Raw genomic sequence first — 19,271 nt, forward strand, 5'->3', positions numbered from 1 at the left:
GTCAGCTTTTGTGCTCCTGAGATGCTGCTTGGCCTGCTGTGTTCATCCAGCCTCACATTTTATTATCTAGTGAAGGCAGTTGTTTTAATGGGGCATATTAATTTTCACAGATTGAGATAAGCAGACTAGCACATGCCAGATGAATTTCTGAAACATATGAATCATCTAAGAGCAGGAGATAATCGACTTAGTAACGGTTGAAGACCCAGATTTAGTCAGCAGTCAAATGGTGCGAGAAGAATCGATTTAACAATCGTTATAAAATGATTAAGTTCGAGGTAGTGTTTGAAAGGTAGAAACATGAAACTGGCAGTGAGATACTAGATTCAGGCATGGCTGATTTAGGTTACTGACTTAGGTACAGTCAGCTGAACAACTACATTAATATGGGCAACAACACATCAGTCTGAGGCAATTTAAAAAATATCAAAGTGGCACAAAACCAGTTTGCACCCAGAAAGGGTTTGAGTCCTGTTTGGCTGACAAAAAGCAGCCACAGACAAATCAAGAGATACGAGACAAACAGCAAAAGAAAATTTAAATTTTAGAAGTTGCAAAAATATACTTCAGCTCCTGGTAAGGGAAAAAGATGCAAGAGATATCCAAAGAAGAGTATACAAAAAGAAATTTGCAGGAAAAACAACATGAGTTACACAGTTACAGTAGAGCAAAAAAAAGAAGAGGGTGGTAAGAAGCAATGTGGTACAGATCATGGATTTTGAAGATGCTATTTAGGAAACAGGGTGAGTCACTGCATTGCAAATTGTAGATGAAGCAGTCTGCTGCCACCATGTCCCGATGGAAGCAGTGAATGTTTGAAGGTGGTGGATGGGATGCCAATCAAGAAGAGCTTGGTGGGAGAGCTGCATTGACTGACCAGAATGATAATCTGGACTCCCGAGGGTTAAACTATCAGAATAGATTGCACAAATGAGGACTTTAAGCTGCTTGAAATAAAAGTTTTGAGATTATATTGAGAAAAATATTGAAGAAATTAAAGACAACAGGGTAGACAAAGAAATTATTTCCAACAGCCTGGGTTAAAACCTAAAGGCAAGAAACATGTGTTGCATAAGTAAAATTAAGAAACACTGCTACACATAAAGAACTACAAAACTGTCAATTTTAAAACTGAAACTGACAAGATTTTTGTTAGCCAAAATTAAGGCATGGGTACAGACCTGGGTATGGAATTACATCATAGATCAATCATATTCTCATTGAACAATAGAACAGATTCAAGGGATGAATTGGCCTATTACCTTCAAGGCAGGCCTAGACCTTGTACTGTACCAATGTCAACTTCAGCAAAAGCAGGCAGTTTTCAAAAGTAGGAATAAGTTAGCATGCAAATTACTATTTGATGTTTTCTCACTTCACATTCACAGATGGAAAACCATACTGTCACTGATGGTACATCAGTGGGAAAACAACTTTACTTTCAAAATAGCTTTGCCTTAATTCCCTGCTATATAGTCAAGAATTGAATGCTAACTCCCACCAACACTGGGTAAGCTGAAGATCAGGATATATCGGAGAAAATACACCCAGACCAACAAGTTACCGAAAGGTTGGTAGCAAAGAGGGAACAGACTGTAAAAACATCAGCATAAAGGAGATCTATGTGCCACTCAGACTCAGCTGTTATTACTTACCACTTCACAGCCAAGTTCTGCACCTCTCCATTCTTATCTTCTAGCAGCCTGAGCAACATTTTCACCACCTTCTTCTCACTGTCATCATCCAACTTAATGGAATCTTTCTGCAGCTCCACCATCAGGTCATTGGTGGCCATAAATCTAGATAATATCAGACATTCGCGTTGATATTCAAGTAAAAAAGGACAAACTGCAATTAAATGTAGGTCTAATAGGATAGCTCTTCCAAAGAATTTTGTGGACTATGATAAATTGGATGGATTCTCCTGTGCTACAAGATTCTATTATTTCCATTATTTCTAATTATGGACAGAACCATATTATTGTATGTCATTTATACAGCACAGTGTGACCAAATCAATTATATTTACGGAGCTATAAAAAAAACTGAAGAAAATCCTACAAAGTTGGAGACAGTGCTTGGAGAAGATATTCAGGCTTTGTCTTTCAAAGAGCCTGCTGCTCTCTCAGCCTCTTGGGCTGTGCAGTATGGAATGTGAAGTGCATCTCCACAGCAACTATGGATAAACAGCTTCCAGAAGCCCAGTAAGTACAATGCGCCCATAGAAAAATCCAAATATCTAACCCCCTTAATTTCGCTGAATGAGAAAACAAATTCTGAGGTCAATGGGCATTTATCAACAATGAACTCTCAGGACAACAGGCCCCAGAGCTCAACAGTCACGGTTTTAAGATACACCAGTTTCAAAACATTGTTGTTGTACAACAACAATCTGGAATCAGATCTTTGTTGTGAAACTAGCCATTAGTCAAACTACATTCAAAACTCCATAACCACACATTCAAGTAGTTTTTGCATCCAAAGATACTGAAAACAAGGGCAGACAGTCCAGCCATCTCCTGTTATTACACCCCTTTGTTTTTATTTTCATATAATCCTGTCAATAACTGTTTGAATTGATAGGCAGGCAGAACTACATTATTGCAGTCAGTCGGGTCGGTATCATGGTACTGGACTGGGTATATACAGTAGCATGTATGTATCACAAAGTAACTGTGTGTAAACATATCAACACAATGAATTAGTTCAGAATTTTCAGCGGGCGATAAGAAAGGATGTAATTGGAAGACTCAATAAACTAAGTGAGCTACCACCATAATGTGCAATCAGTTATTTGCATTCAAGTACACCACTAATTGTGTGAAGTCTCAAGTCCACAGTCAAAAGCTTGTTTGGTACATTAGGTTCATCTGAATTGGTGCTAGATCAGGAGACAGCAATGCAGTCCCATGTTTACCTCTGTAAATTCTCACTGAAGATCAGCTACAAACTTAATTCTGCTATGTGTGGCTTATCTTGTTTAAAAAAAAGTAATATAAAAATGTCATCATGACTTTCATTTACACAAAATTATTGCCAAATTTAGGAAATGAATCAAATTCTCACACTGCTAACATGGGATTGGAATTCACCCTTATTCAATTATTAGCCTCGTTCACAGTAATGACTGTGTTATTACACTCATCAGGACAGGTATTAAGTCAAGTTTGTATTGACTTCTCATGAGGTTATATAAACTTGGATGCCAATAACCAGAGAGCAGAAAGCACTCCCTCTCCCTTCAAATTGTTCTAGCCAATGTTCTATATTCAACCAAAATCAATGTTATTTGAAGGACTGCTGGACCAACAGTCACCTCAGAGACTTCAGTTCCTTCCATCATAAAGGTCAGAAGCGGGATGTTCACTGGTGTTTGCACAACGTTCAACCCCATTCACAATAACTCAGATACTGAAACAGTCCATATTCACAACCTGGGCAATATCCAGCATTCATGATGCCCAGTAACCTGGAAGAGTGCAGCTCCAGCAAAACTCAAAAGGTTTGGCACCATCAAGAAAACAACTCACTTGATTAGCACCACATCCAGAACACTCACTCCCTGTTTGCCACTGAGGTTCACTAGCGGTTTGTACCATTACAAGAGGCACTGCAGAAATTTATCAAGGGACTTCAGTCACCATCTTTCAAAGCCATGGCATTGCCGTCTAGAAAGATAAAGACGGCAGATGCATGGCAACACCCAGCACCCATAAACTCCCTCCCAAGCAACCCACCATCCTGACTCTGAAATATACAGCCATTCCTTCAGTATCACTGAGTCAAAATCCTGGCAATCCATCCCAAACAGCATTGTAGCCCTAACTATATCAAATGGGGAGGTGATGGCCTAGTAGCCTTGTTGTTGGCCTGTTAATCTGGGTTCAAATCCCGCCATGGCAGATGGCGGAATTTGAATTCAATAAAATATCTGGAATTAAGAATCTAATGATGACCAGGAATCTATTGCCAATTGTTGGAAAATCCCATCTGGCTCACCAATGTCCTTTAGGGAAGGAAACTGTCATCCTTACCTGGTCTGGCCTACATATGACTCCAGACCCACAGCAAATGTGGTTAACACTCAACTGCTCTCTGGGTAATTAGGGTTGGGCAATAAATGCTGCCTAGCCAGCGATGTCTCCATCCCGTAAATGAATAAAGGAAACAGATGGCAGTGATTCAAGATGCTAGCTCACCAACATCTTCTCAAGGGCAACTAAGGATAGACAATTTATGCTGGCCCAGCAATTCTGCCCAATTCCCTCCAGGACATCCTAGCCCACTCATCAACCACAAAGACCACATCCTCCTTCCCATGTAACTGCAGAAGTTTCAACACCTGCCCGTTCACCACCTCCCTGCTCACCATCCAAGGGCCTAAACAGTCTTTCCAGGTGAAGCAGCTTCCTCCAATCTTGCTTATTGTATTCGCCACACTACTCTACATTGGAGGGACCAAATGCAGACTGGGTGACCGCTTTTACAGAACAGCTCCAATCTGCACACAAGCACGACCCCGACCTACCCATAGCCAGTTACTTTAACAGCGTCCTGCTCACATGCCTACTTGTCTGTCCTCAGCATGCGGCAGTTCTCCAGAAAATCACAGTGCAAACCGAAGCACTACATCTTATCTTCAGACTAAGCGCTTTACAACCTCTTGGACTTAATATGGAGTTCAACACCTTCAAATTATGAACCAACTCCCATTCCTTCCCTTTCTTTTAGCTTTGTTGCATTCTCTGTCACCATGTCCTCCCTCCCCTTCTCCCACCCCAGCTGGACTGTCTGTTCTGACCTATCTGGCAGTCAGACACACCATTGTTCTGCCATTCTCACATTCTGATCACTTAATCTGAACAATCAATATCCTTTTCCCCCCAGCACTCTACACTCCACACTCCAAATACCATCCCTGCCCTCCCCCCACAACAGCATAAACACTGCCCCCTTCACACTTCATGTCAGCTCTGAAAAATCACCTAGACGCAAAACATTAGCTCGTTCTCTCTCTCTTTCCATGGATACTGCCTGACTGCTGTGATCTGCAGCATTTGTTGGTTTCAGTAGATTCCAGCATCCACAGTAATTTACTCCTAACTGAAAAAAAACTCGAGATCAAAGAGTTAAGTCATCAGCTTGACACCATTCTTGCCTTCAAGTCAAATGTTGTGGGTTCCCATCCTGTTCCTTTAACTTGTATGCATACTCCAAGCTGACACACAACTGCATTGCTAAACATATGCTGTAACAACCAGAGTGATGCCTATTGGATGTGACTGAATTGGGATCTTGCTGCCCAGTCTGAATGTGAGGGGACTGTCAGCTGGAATTGGGATCTTGCTGCCCCAGTCTGAATGTGAGGGGACTGTCAGCTGGAATTGGGATCTTGCTGCCCCAGTGTAGGGGAATGGGGTGGGGGGGGAAGAGACTGTCAGCTGTGATTGGGGTCGTGCTGCCCCAGTGTAGGGGAATGGGGTGGGGGGGGGGGGGGGAGAGAGAGACTGTCAGCTGTGATTGGGGTCGTGCTGCCCCAGTGTAGGGGAATGGGGTGGGGGGGGGCAGACTGTCAGCTGGGATTGGGGTCGAGCTGCCCCAGTGTAGGGGAATGGGGTGGGGGGGGGGGCAGACTGTCAGCTGGGATTGGGGTCGTGCTGCCCCAGTGTAGGGGAATGGGGTGGGGGGGGGGGAAGAGACTGTCAGCTGTGATTGGGGTCGTGCTGCCCCAGTGTAAGGGAATGGGGTGGGGGGGGGGGGGGGGAAGAGACTGTCAGCTGTGATTGGGGTCGTGCTGCCCCAGTGTAGGGGAATGGGGTGGGGGAGGGGCAGACTGTCAGCTGGGATTGGGGTCGTGCTGCCCCAGTGTAAGGGAATGGGGTGGATCTTGCTGCCCCAGTATAACAGAGTGTTTAAAGGAGGAGGGGGAGGGGACGGGGCCTACCTGAAGTCCTTGTCGCTGGAGGTCATTTTCTCCAGCAAGTTGGAGATGTGATAGGACACATTGGCCATGGCGGGCAGTGCGTGAGCTGCAGGCACCGAGCTTTTTTTCCCCCCCCCTCAGTGCGTCCCTCTCTGAAACAACAACAAGAAACTGCTGCTGACGCCCCCTCGAGGACCGTCCATGGGAAAAGATGGCGCCGGCAGCCGCCCCGCCCCTAAACCGGGTCACAGGTCACGGGCACAAACCATCTCCGCCAGCCCCTGGGGGGGGAGGGCGAGACAGGGAAGCAGAGGGGAACGTAATGACGTTTCTCCCTCCCCCTCGGTCTGTCGAGTGGTATCTACCAGAGAATCCCTCTGTGAGGGGGAGACTCAGGGAGGTGGAGGTCTACTGGGAATGATCACTGAGGGATCATATTAACACTTCAGGAGCAGGCAGGGAGAGATCTACTGGGACTGATCACTGAGGGTTCATATTAACACTTCAGGAGCAGGCAGGGAGAGATCTACTGGGACTGATCACTGAGGGATCATATTAACACTTCAGGAGCAGGCAGGGAGAGATCTACTGGGACTGATCACTGAGGGTTCATATTAACACTTCAGGAGCAGGCAGGGAGAGATCTACTGGGACTGATCACTGAGGGTTCATATTAACACTTCAGGAGCAGGCAGGGAGAGATCTACTGGGACTGATCACTGAGGGTTCATATTAACACTACAGGCACAGACAGGAAGAGAATCTACTGGGACTGATCACTGAGGGATCATATTAACACTTCAGGAGCAGGCAGGGAGAGATCTACTGGGACTGATCACTGAGGGATCATATTAACACTACAGGCATAGACAGGAAGAGAATCTACTGGGACTGATCACTGAGGGATCATACCCATCCATCAGGCACAGGCAGAGGGAGAGATCTACTGGCAATGATGACTTGAGGATCATATCCCAGCAGACATGGAGGGAAAAGAAGTACTGGGACTGATCATTGATAAATAATATCAACCAAAAAGAGACACAGACAGAGCTAGAGATCTACACACAATGATCACTGAGAGATCATATTAGCCCAGCAGAGACAGATCTACTGGGACTGATCACTCAGGGATCATATTAACTCAGATTAGACACAGACAGAGTTAGGGATCTGCTGGGAATGATCATTGAGGGATAATATTAACCCAGAAGACACTAGTTGAGGGAGAGATGTACTGGGAGCGATCACTAAGAGATCATATTAATCTAACAGACATTGGCCGAGGGAGAGCTCCACTGGGGTTGATCACTGGGTTTTACCCAGCAGAGGCAGATCTACTGGGACCGATCATTGAGAGATCATATTGACCCAGCAGAGACAGATCTATTGGGACTGATCACTGAGGGGATCACATTAACACATAAGGCAGAGGGAGAAATCCACTGGGAATGATCACTGAGAGCTCATATTAACTCAGCAAATACAGACAAAGAGATCAATTGGGGATTATCAGTGAGGGATCATATTAACCCAGAATAGACACAGGCAGGGTCAGAGATCTAGTGGGAATGTTCACTGAGAGCTCATATTAACCCAGCAGAGATGCAGACAGAGGGAGGGATCAACTGGCAATGATGACTGGGAGATCATATTATCTTAGCAGACATGGAGGGGGAGATGTACTGGGAATGATCATTGATAACTCATATCAACCGAGAACAGACAGAGCTGGAGATCTACACACAATGATTGCTGAGAGATCATAATAGCCCAGCAAATTTGGAGGGATGGTATACTGGAAATGATCACTGAGGGATCACATTAAACCAATGAATGCAGATAAAGAAAGAGATCTACTGGGAATGATAACCGAGAGATCATATTAACCCAGCAGATTCAGACAAAGCAATCCGCTGTCAATGAGCCCTGAGAGATCATAGTAACCTGAAAACCCAGACAATGGAAGAGCTCTATTAGGAATAATCAATGAGAAATAATATTAAGCCAGCAGCTACAGAAATCTTGGGGCAGCACAATGGCTTGGTAGGTGGTTAGCACTGCTGCCTCACAGCACCAGGGACTCAGGTTCAATCCCAGCATTCGGTGACAGTGTGGTTTGCAAATTCTCCCCATGTCTATGTGAGTTTCCATCAGGTGCTCCAGTTTCCTTTCAGTGCAAAGATGTACAGTTTATGTTGATCAGCCATGCTAAATACAAGGTCATGGGGATGGGTCAGGGTCCTGTGTTTGGGTGGGATGTTCTTCTGAGGATTGGTGTACATTCAATGGGCTGGACAGCCTTTTTGTGCATCATAGGGATTGTATGATTCTTCTATGATTGTAAATCTACTGGGAAATCCCACTGACATCATATTAATGCAGCAGACAAAGACAGACATATACTGGGAAAGATCACTGAGGGATCATATGAATCCAGCACACACTGTCAGAGAGAGATGTCTGTTGAGAATGATTATTGAGGTCAGTCCAGTGCTACTCATATTTCTTGTCATTGTGTTAATATCTCTCATTTATCATGCCCAGTTGTTCACTCTGTCTGTCTGTGTCTCTGCTGGATCGTATATGGTCTCTCAGTGGTCATTCCCACTAGATGTCTGCCTCTGTGTGTTTCTCTGCTGCTTTCATATGATCTCTCAGTTAGTGATGCTCAGAGTACTATTGATGCTCAAGATGCCAGTGATACTCAGGGTGCTAGTGATACGCAGGGTGCTATTGATGCTCAGGTTGCTAGTGATGCTCAGGGTGCTGGTGATACGCAGGGTTTTATTGATATTCAGTATGGTATTGATGCCTAGGGTGGTATTGATGCTCAGGGCACTATTGATACTCAGGGCACTATTGATGCTCAGGGCGATATTGATACTCAGGACACTATTGTTGCTCAGGGTGATACTGATGCTTGGGGCACTATTGCTGTTCAGGGCGACATTGATACTCAGGGCACTAGTGCTGCTCAGGGCGATACTGATGCTGAGGGCGCTGTGAACTGTGTCAGTGCAGCGGCTCCATGCGGAACCTTTGTTTGCGATTGGCGGCGGGAGTCGGTCGGTTTGTGGAGCGGGACAGGTTCCGGGCTGCCACGTCTGTGAGGAGCGGAAGCGGGTTGTGGGCCCGGCGTCGAGACTGCGAGCGGAGCGGCCTGCCCGGCGGAGCCATGGTGAGTTCTCCTCGCCCCGGGGGGCTCGGCCGGAGAGGCTCAGGCCTGTGTGGGGTGGGGGGAGACGGTGAGGGAGGGAACCTGAGGAGGGTGTCTCCCCACCCCAGCTCGGATTGTGTCTCCCCACCCCAGCTCGGATTGTGTCAGGAGTGAAGGGGACTCCAATCAGGCCCAGTCCTTATACTTTATTGCAGAAATACTCCACGTTCATTAAAAATGACTCCACGTACGGTTATGAAAGGATTTCTGCGCAGCCTTGCACGCGAATAACAAACACTGGAATTTGGCATTGCCCGTAGTCACAAAATCAAAACCCCAAACCACTTCTTACTTGTACAGGTTTACATTCACATACGTTTTAGACACCGAGAGGGTCTAGTAACTGAATGGACCTTCCACCCCCACCCCACCATGGACTTTGGTAAAAATACTTTAAACGGTGGCCTTTCCCCGTTGTGGCTTGGAGCATATCATCTCTGATGAAGGGTCTAGGCCCGAAACGTCAGCTTTTGTGCTCCTGGGATGCTGCTTGGCCTGCTGTGTTCATCCAGCCTCACATTTTATTATCTTGGAATCTCCAGCATCTGCAGTTCCCATTATCTCTGTTTTTTTGTAATTGCCTTCCCTATTCTGTACAACTCAGGTCGGGAGTCACCCATTCCTCTCTAACTTAGTCCCGAACATATCTTTCCCCTCCCAGAGACAGTGGGAACTGCAGATGCTGGAAAATCTGAGACGACAAGGTGTGGAGCTGGGTGAACACAGCAGGCCAAGCAACATCAGAGGAGCAGGACAGCTGACGTTTCAGGGCTGGACCCTTTTTGAGAAAATGACCACCATATGGGGGTGGCTCAGTGATTAGCACTACAGCCTCACAGCGCCAGGGACCTGGGTTCGATTCCGGCCTCGGGCAACTGTCTGTGTGGAGTTTGCACATTTTCCCTGTGTCTGTATGGGTTTCCTCTGGGTGCTCTGGTTTCCTCCCACAGTCCAAAGATGTGCAGGCTAGGTAGATTGGCCGTGCTAAATTGTCTGTAGTGTTCAGGGGTGTGTGGGTTATAGGGGGATGGATCTGGGTGGGATGCTCCAAGGGTTGATGTGGACTTGTTGGGCTGAAGCGTCAATTTCCACACTGGAGGAATTCTATGATCTATGATTTAATGATCTGCAATCTCTGAACTTTGGACCCTCATTGATTTCAGAAGAAGGGTCCAGACCCAAAACATCAGCTTTCCTGCTCCTCTGATGCTGCCTGGCCTGCTGTGTTTGTCCATCTCTATACCTTGTTCCCTCTCCCAGTCTCAGCTCGAACATCTTATTCACAGTAATTCTCTGAGCGCGCTCTGCCTTAGTCAGCTTCGTTGACTATTCCTGCTTGTGATCCTTCCCATTTCAGACAGATCTTGAATATAGAGATAACAAGGTGTAGAGCTGGATGAACACAGCAGGCCAAGCAACGTCAGAGGAGCAGGAAGGTGGATGTTTTGGGTCTAGACCTTCCTTCAGAAAATGTTTCAGGAATCGTAGGGAGAAACACTTCTTAAGGGTCTCAATGTTCTGAATGTAGACATTGTCACGGTTGGGGCCAAATGTGGGAAGGCTTGAATGTGGGCTGTAGTCCATTGGGATGATCTGGTTCCGAAGGCAGGAGCTAAGAATAGAAGCGTGGGGCTGGGTGAACACAGCAGGCCACGCAGCATCTTAGGAGCACAAAAGCTGACGTTTCGGGCCTAGACCCTTCATCAGAAAAACATGCTCATGAACCCCAACCACAGAAACTATTGGCAACAGGAGTCTCCAGTGGATCATCTCTGGGATGACTGGGATCAGTAATAATTTAGGATGGCTCTAAGCCCCTCCTCTCGGTCTGTCCTGAGCAAGGGTCACTTGAAGCGTCTTTGGAGAGCCTTGGATTCACAACAGGCTGCACTAACAACTGCTGTTTGCCATTCATTGATACCTCCAGCCAGAGGTGATAGGCTGGTGTTGACTCCACTACCTTTGGAGAAAAAAAGGCAAACAAATTTCTTTCATTTCCTTGGGACATTGCAATGTTTTGTTGTCTCTGGAAGTCCTATATGGTAAGTTTCAAATGGCTGGCGTTCAGTTCGGGTTCATGACTTGAGCACAGAATCTAGGCTGTGACAATAATAAAGCAGTGCCACACACTTGGAGCTACCATCTTTCTGAAGATATGTCAAATCAAGACCTCATCTGCACAGTCAAGGGGGCTCAAAAAGAATGGTACAAGCAGCTTCATCAATTTCTAGAATGATACAGCACATGAGATTGTTTGGCCCGTCATGCCTGTGTCAGCGTGTTTTCTGAAGGGAATTTAGAATACATGAAAAGAATTAATTACAGTGGGGAGCAGTACGAATCGGATTTGGTGAATTGTCTCCGTGTGCTGTGAGATTCTACATTGTTAATAACTTTGCACTGAGGGAATAAGTCTGTTGACAAATTTATTTAATTGTGGTTTCTAGATTCGGGGCTTCAAAAAAGTATTTGAGCATGTGTGTTAGAGTCTAATCCTTCACCAACTAGGACAGATTCAAGACCAAACAATGAGAGATGTTATAAATTTTCTGTGTATGGTGTATAAAGTCTCCATATTGAAGTGCATTATTGAGGAAATGGTAGGTTGGGTTGGGTTGAGTGCAGTTTGCAAACAGGTGACAATGCAAAATATGGCAGCAGTTGCAGTTATTCAGAGAAGCCACAGGATCGCAGCCATGTGAACAAGTCAAACTGGTGAATGGGAAGCATTTTATGAGGTTACGCCTGGAATATTTAACATGAATTACTGGATACTGGAAATATATGGGTGTACCTTGTATTGCAAGTGTCCTGGGAATAAGCTACATGTCCCTTACTTTTCTCAATGGAAAAGACTTCATGAAAAGAATGTTTCTGATAATTTCACTTAATGTGTCTTTTTTATCTATTTTGTAGGTTTCTGTAATTAATACCGTGGATACATCCCATGAGGATATGATCGTAAGTGGGTCAGCTATTCTTAATACAGTTGAACTCTCAAAGGACCACAAATTGCTTAATTGCAACTGTTCAAAACATTGAGATTAACTTTATGCAGAATCTAGTTCAGTGTCAATACTGACATTTCCACTAAGTTGTATGTTTGTGCAGCTGCTTGAATCTGAGTATGTGATAGGTAAGGGGCAGGAGAACTCAATAATAGGAAATACCCTAATAGTTCTGACCTTCCAAAGGTGAGCAAAGTCCTCAGCTGTAAAATGTTCGTGGATGTGTAGGTAAGGTTCAAAATGACCTGGTTCAAATACAGACCAGTGTAATCTGGGAATTCTTAAAGAAACTGTGAATAGGAAGCTTTAGACTACATCTTGTGCAAGTGTATTTAAAGGAATAGTGTGGAGGGAGCTTTACTCCATCCAATCTAAACTCTTCCCACCCTAATAGCATGCCTCAGGTAAATCAAAATAGAACGTTGTTCTAATTTTATCAGGTTACTGAGTCCTGGGAGATCACAAAAATCCTTTTAACACAGGAGCAGAACAAAAGTGAATGAAATTACTTTGAATTAGAATGTGCCACCAGTAATAAATAGATGTCTTTGAATGAGTCATGAGGCTGCAATTAAATCAGTTTTCAGATTGCTACAAATGTCTTGAGTTTTATTTGCTTGTTCTGGTGAAAAACGAAAGTGCTGGAGTTCAGTTTGCTACGTTGCACCTTGCACCCATCACCATAGCAGAGGTGTGTGAGTGACTAGAACAGCATACGCCAAAGTGACTCACTTTGATTGAAAATCAGATGTAAGGCATGGGAGATGATAAAATGTGAGGCTGGATGAACACAGCAGGCCAAGCAGCATCTCAGGAGCACAAAAGCTGACGTTTCGGGCCTAGACCCTTCATCATTTGTGCTCCTGAGATGCTGCTTGGCCTGCTGTGTTCATCCAGCCTCACATTTTATTATCTTGGAATTCTCCAGCATCTGCAGTTCCCATTATCTCTGTAAGGCATGGGAGTTCTTTTTTCAATTCAGCTAATTTGTTGCTCTCTAAATGGAAAATTCGAGGGAAATCGACCAATCTTCAAAAGTTGATCTCATTTGCCAGGGAAAGCCCTTGAAGTGGGTTACTGGATGATAACTGGATTTCTGGAAGGGATTGCGTTAATGTATTTTCTGTACGTTAGCTATAAAATTGTAGTTTGATGAACTGATCATTGTTGAGTTTGAATTGGCCATGTTAGCACCCCTGCCATTAAACCTTCAGGAAGGCTGATCCAAAAGGTGAGAAAAAAAGGGAGCCCATGGGATTCAAGACAAGTGGCAAACTGGATCCAAAATTGGTTTGCAACTTGGAGGCAAAGGATGATGGTGGAGGTTTGTTTTTGTGATTGGAAGTCTGGGACTAATGGTGTACCACAGGAATCGGTGCTAGAACAGTTGCTGTTTGTGTGTACGTTTATGACTTGGATGTGAATGTAGAAGGTTTGGTTAGTAATTCTTTCAGATGACACAAATATTAGTGGTATTATTGACATTGAGGTGGCTGGGCTGAGGCAATAGCATGATATTGGTCAGCTTGTAAATTGGGCAAAGTGACAGCAGATGGAATTTAATCCTGATAAGTGTGAAGTGATACATTTTGAGAGGTCTAATTAGGGGAGGATTTACACAATGAATGGTACGTCCCTAGGGAGTACTGCAGAATAAAGGGACCTTAGTGTACAAGTCCATGGATCCCTGAAGGTGTCAGCACAGGTAGACAGGGTGATGAGAAGGCATACAGGATGCTTGCTTTCATTAGCTAGGTCATAAATTAGAGGGACAGGGAAGTCTTTGGTTAGGCCACAGCTGAAATACAGTATGGAGTTCTGGTTGTCACACTATTGGAAGGATGTGATTGCATTGGAGAGGGTGCAGAGTAGATTCACCAGGATGTTGCCTGAGATGAAAAGTCTCAGTTATGTGGTGAGATTAGATAGGTTGAGTTTGTTTTCCTTGGAGCGGAGGAGACTGGGGGACCATGGACCCTGATTGAGGCATACAAAATGGAAAAGGACAGACAGTGTAGATCCTGAAAATCCTTTCCCTGTGGCAGATGTATCTAAGACCAGACGGGATAAGTTTAAGGTGAGGTGCAGGCAGTTTCACCGGGATCTGAAAAAAAGAATTTCATCCAGAGGGTGGTAGAAATGTGGAAGATGCTCCCTGAGAGGCACGTATGCTTGCGACATTTAACAAGTATCTAGATGAGTACTTAAAATGCCAGGCAAGTAGGCTGTGGTCCAAGTGCCAATAAATGGAATTAGTGTAGTTTAGTATCAGAAATAATGGGAACTGCAGATGCTGGAGAATTCCAAGATAATAAAATGTGAGGCTGGATGAACACAGCAGGCCAAGCAGCATCTCAGGAGCACAAAAGCTGTCCAAGATAATAAAATGTGAGGCTGGATGAACACAGCAGGCCAAGCAGCATCTCAGGAGCACAAAAGCTTCCAAGATAATAAAATGTGAGGCTGGATGAACACAGCAGGCCAAGCAGCATCTCAGGAGCACAAAAGCTCCTGAGATGCTGCTTGGCCTGCTGTGTTCATCCAGCCTCACATTTTATTATAGTGTAGTTTAGTGTTTGTTGGATGGTATAGACGTGGTGGGCCGAAGACCCTGTGTCAATGCTGCATGATTCTTTCAGTTCAGGTGCTTTGAGATGTAGTTTACTCTAAACATTCATTAAAACCTCATAGGTAGTGCCTGTCACTTGCAGTGCCCATCCCTACTGCCTTGCCAGCCATAAGCATTCCTGGTGCGGCAGCTGATGTGTTGCATTGTGACTGTACAGTGGTCCATATATTATGTTGTGGCTGCAGTAACCCTGGTTCAAATCCCAGTTTATGGCAGTTTTTAAAAGACATAGTTGTTTCCATTCCTCTCTGTGCCTCAGTTGAGACAGTGTTGGACTGAAAGTCTGTATTGGCGCTGTTGCTAGACTAGCAATCCAGATGATCAGGCCATTGTTCTCGTGACATGGGTTTGAATCCCGTCACAGCAGGTTGTGAAATCTGAATTCAATAAAAGTCTGGAATAAAACTATAGCCAAATAGAGACCACTACTGATTATAATTAAAGCTTACCTGTTCATTAATGTCTTTCAGAAAAGGAAATCTGCCATCTTTACGTGGTCTGGCCTACATTTGACTATACTGTGATCTGGTTGATTCTTAATTGCCTCCTAAGGTGACCCTAGCAGGCCTTTCAGTTGTAAGGCAGTTAGGTATCAGCAATGAATACTTGAGCAGTCAGCAACACCCCCATACCTTTAAAGAATAATTTTTTAAAAAACCTTCGAAATGTGTGGAAAGGAGTCTTCTTTCATGCATCTAGTATTAATAAATTCATGACTTTCATGACTTATTGTTAGCAATTCTACAGCTGGAAAAGACAGATAAATGTTTTCAAGCTCTGTTTGCACTTTTCTGTGAGAGCTTTGCTTCAGTTTCTATGCTTCAAGAAATAAGCTGCCAGTTTTCCAAGTCTTATCAGAACCTGTATCTCCTCATCATAGTATCATCACACACTGGTAATAAATGTAAATGTTAGAAGTTAAAATTATTGCTGATTATTATTTTCCTGCGAAATTTACTTTGGCTGAAGGCTATATAATGAAAATCTTCGGTCTCTCCCTTCTCATCACTGGACAGCGCTGGCAAAATTGTACTTCTGTTCATTTAATGTTGCTACATTGTTATTGCGACATACAAACTGAGGCATTTTGTTACGAGAGTTTTTCCTTAAAAAAACATTTTTTGATTTGTCTTGCCTGGAGGGGTACAACTTGTGCCAGGAAATTGGTCCACAGACAATGTTTTTTGTCCCAAATAAACATTCTCTGAATGTGAACCCAATCAGATCAGATCTCACCCAGTACCCATTCTGAAGCACTTAGTGGAAATGTCACTGGGGTAACTACCAGGTGCTGGCTACGTTTTTGATCCCATTTTCCACCCTTTTCTTCATTTATTGGTAATCTTCCGTGCTGGACAGCAGCAAGAACTGAGAAGAAACAGTCTTTGAGCTAAAGATGAGCGCACTTGTTTTCACAAAGTAAAGCCTTTTTACTGAAATTATGTTTTACTGTTAGAAAATCTTTACCTGATGAAGGACAGCCAGCCTGGCCGACTGAAAGGGAAATTCTTTTGACAAGTCTTCTGGAGTTTTAAGAGACTGTTTCTGGCAGGGTGGTTAAAGGGAAACCAGTGAACATAGCATACTTGAATTTTTCAAAGGCATTCAGTATGAGGCTGCACAAAGCTTTTTCTGCGAGATAAGAGCTTATTGGGTTGGAGATAATGTGTATTATTACGGATAGAAGTTTGACTAAAGGGCAGGAAACAAATGGAATAAGCAGTTCATTTTCAGGTTGGCAGGTTGTTTTTAATGGAGGGTGGCAAGAGTCAATGCGAAAGCCTCAGCTATTTACAATCTGTATTAATGACTTAGATGAAGTATAATGTGTCCCATTTTGCTGATGATGTAGACCTAGGTGGGAAACACTGTGAGGAGAACGCTGAGTTTGCAAAGGCGTGCAGAAAAATTAAGTGAGTGGATATATTGTTTGCAGATGGAGGACAATGTGTGAAGTTATTCAATTTTGTAGGAAAAACAGAAAAACTGTATGTTCTTCAATTGGTGAGAAACTGTTAAATGTTGGATTTGAGAAGGATTTAGAAAGATAAAACACAGGTAGTTAGCAGAGCTAGTGGTATTTTGACCTCTACTGTGAGGGGACTGGAGTACATGAGCAAGGGAGCCTTGCTGCAGAAGTGTAGGGTTTTAATGGGTCCACAACTGGAGTACTAGTGTAATCGTCTGTACCTAAACAAAGACATATTTGCCTTAAAGAGGAATAAAGTTAAGTTTTGAGATCAAAAATGATTTTAGGATGCAAGAGCGTTTGGAGATGAGGTGAGAAAATGGAATTGAGTTCAAAAATCACTTACAGTCTTATTGTACAAAAGTACAAGTTTGATGGGTCTATTTCTTATGTTCTTCTACGGAGCTGTTGCTGCAGCACAAAGTCCCCGTAGTTTGCATTTTTGATGTCGTCCTTTGGTCTTTGTAAATTAAAGATTTGTTTTAATGTTTGTAAAATTCACAGCCCCCCCCCCCCCCGCGCCAGCTTTGTGACACAACTGCTTTTCACTAAGTTTGAACTCCATCTACCAAAGCTTTCACTGTGAGGGAGCGAGATGCCTGCTCTTTGAATCCAACAGCAATCAGCCAAAATTGCTGAAGTTAGGTCAGTTGAAAATTTCAGCAGAAATTGCTTGCCCTAAAAGGACAAATGAGCCAAGTTATTTGCTAGCCGTCTGTGATCTAGTTCAGTGGTGAAACAGTCTCGAGTGGCTAAATGCCTCCTGTATTTACATCCATATGTAAATCCACACCTAAGTGCACATACATGCATGCACACACGCGTCAAAATGATCACATACAGAGATTCACGCACGCACACAAATCCATCCACAGATCCACGTGCATCTACCCGCACACATACATACATATGCTCACACTCACCATTCCCCCATACGTGTGCTCAGGGATGTGTAGATTAATTGGGTTATTGGGGGATGGGTCTGAGTGGGATGCTTGAGGGTCGGTGTGGACTTGTTGGGCCTAACGGCGTGTTTCCACACTGTAGGGATTCTATGAATCCGTACACAGACATGCAAAAGGACACTAAAGATACTGTATAAGCTCATGTAGTTCTTTAAAATCAACTGGAAGCTCTGATGAAGGATCTAGGCCCGAAACGTCAGCTTTGGTGCTCCTGAGATGCTGCTTGGCCTGCTGTGTTCATCCAGCTTCACACTTTATTATCTTGGATTCTCCAGCATCTGCAGTTCCCATTATTACTGGTTCTGAAACACCTCTGTGGCAGATATAACTTGAACTTTGATCTTCTAGCCCTGAAATAGTGTCACTACCGTTGTGCTACAAGAGCCCTCTCAAGTTACTACTTTATGAATTGCAAGCATTTTTGATACATGAGAGTATAGCCTGATTGCACCTTTGTTCCCAAACTGAGTCACTTTGCTATTATTGGACCTAAGCCTCAATTGATGATTCAGAAATATTCTGGATATTATACGTTACTACTCTTCTGCAGAATGGTTTATTATTACTTATACTGAGTTGTCAATTAGTGGCTTATGAAATTGAATTCCCGTGAATATAGGGGCATTTATGTCATTGAGTGGTTGGGAGAACTACCCAAGGGTGCTGCGTGCATTAGTGAAATAGAGACAGGCAGAAAGTAGATGTCTCCGATCAGGTGTATAAAGTTCTAAAAGGGGAGGGCGAACAGCCAGAAATCGTGTTACATATTGGCACAAATGATATAGCCAGAAATAGGTTTGAGGATATAAAAAGTGATTTCGGGGAGTTAGGATGGAAGCTGCAGAGCAGGACGAACAGCGTAGTGTTCTCTGGTTTACTACCGGTGCCACGAGATAGCGAGGTGAGGAACAGGGAGCGGGCGCAGCTGAACACGTGGCTACGCAGCTGGTGTAGGAGGGAGGGCTTCAGATATGTTGATAATTGTGATGCCTTCTGGGGAAGCTGGGACCTGTACAAGAAGGACGGGTTGCATCTGAACTGGAAGGGGACCAATGTCCTGGGTGGAAGGTTTGCTCGAGTAGTTCGAGGGGGTTTAAACTAGTATGGCAGGGGGGTGGGAACCTGAGCTGTATACCAGAGGTGAGCGTTGATGCAGGTGAGGCAGTAGCAAGAGGTAGACCAGTTAGTGGGAAGGATTTTCCTGGGAAGGAACCAAGGGATCGGTTAAAGTGTGTTTGCTTTAATGCAAGGAGTATCAGGAATAAAAGTGATGAACTTAGAGCATGGATCAGTACCTGGAGCTATGATGTTGTGGCCATAACAGAGACATGGGTTTCTCGTGGGCAGGAATGGTTGCTGGATCTTCCAGGGTTTAGAACATTTAAAAAGAATAGGGAGGGGGGAAAAGAGGAGGGGGTGTAGCACTACTAATCAGAGAGGGTATCACAGCTACAGAAGCTTCCTTTGTCGAGGAAGATCTGCCTACTGAGTCAGTGTGGGTGGAAATTAGGAACAGCAAGGGAGTAGTCACCTCGTTAGGGGTTTACTACAGGCCCC

At 44.2% G+C, this 19,271-nt stretch overlaps 2 protein-coding genes across 3 annotated transcripts in view; one reads left to right on the plus strand and one right to left on the minus strand.

Moving 5' to 3' along the window:
• LOC125460306 (cullin-associated NEDD8-dissociated protein 1-like) overlaps positions 1 to 6,151 on the minus strand; it is a 46,863-nt gene extending 40,712 nt beyond the window's left edge. Inside the window, exons 1-2 of one of the 2 annotated variants that reach the window (XM_048547637.2) lie at positions 5,945 to 6,151; positions 1,656 to 1,799 (exon numbers count right to left, since the gene is read on the minus strand). In XM_048547637.2, coding sequence (XP_048403594.2) covers positions 1,656 to 1,799; positions 5,945 to 6,012 — 212 coding nt within the window. In that variant the 5' untranslated portion in view covers positions 6,013 to 6,151. Of the gene's footprint in view, positions 1 to 1,655; positions 1,800 to 5,158; positions 5,454 to 5,944 lie in introns of those variants that run through there. The other variant, XM_048547638.2, reaches the window with a different exon arrangement.
• Positions 6,152 to 8,931: 2,780 nt separating this feature from the next.
• Positions 8,932 to 19,271, plus strand: part of sec13 (SEC13 homolog, nuclear pore and COPII coat complex component) — a 34,196-nt gene continuing 23,856 nt past the window's right edge. Inside the window, exons 1-2 of the mRNA XM_048547897.2 lie at positions 8,932 to 9,104; positions 12,060 to 12,104. Coding sequence (XP_048403854.1) covers positions 8,955 to 9,104; positions 12,060 to 12,104 — 195 coding nt within the window. The 5' untranslated portion in view covers positions 8,932 to 8,954. The remainder of the gene's footprint in view (positions 9,105 to 12,059; positions 12,105 to 19,271) is intronic.

Source organism: Stegostoma tigrinum, chromosome 11 (genome assembly GCF_030684315.1).
Source record: "Stegostoma tigrinum isolate sSteTig4 chromosome 11, sSteTig4.hap1, whole genome shotgun sequence".
In the NCBI taxonomy this organism is placed as follows: domain Eukaryota; kingdom Metazoa; phylum Chordata; class Chondrichthyes; order Orectolobiformes; family Stegostomatidae; genus Stegostoma; species Stegostoma tigrinum.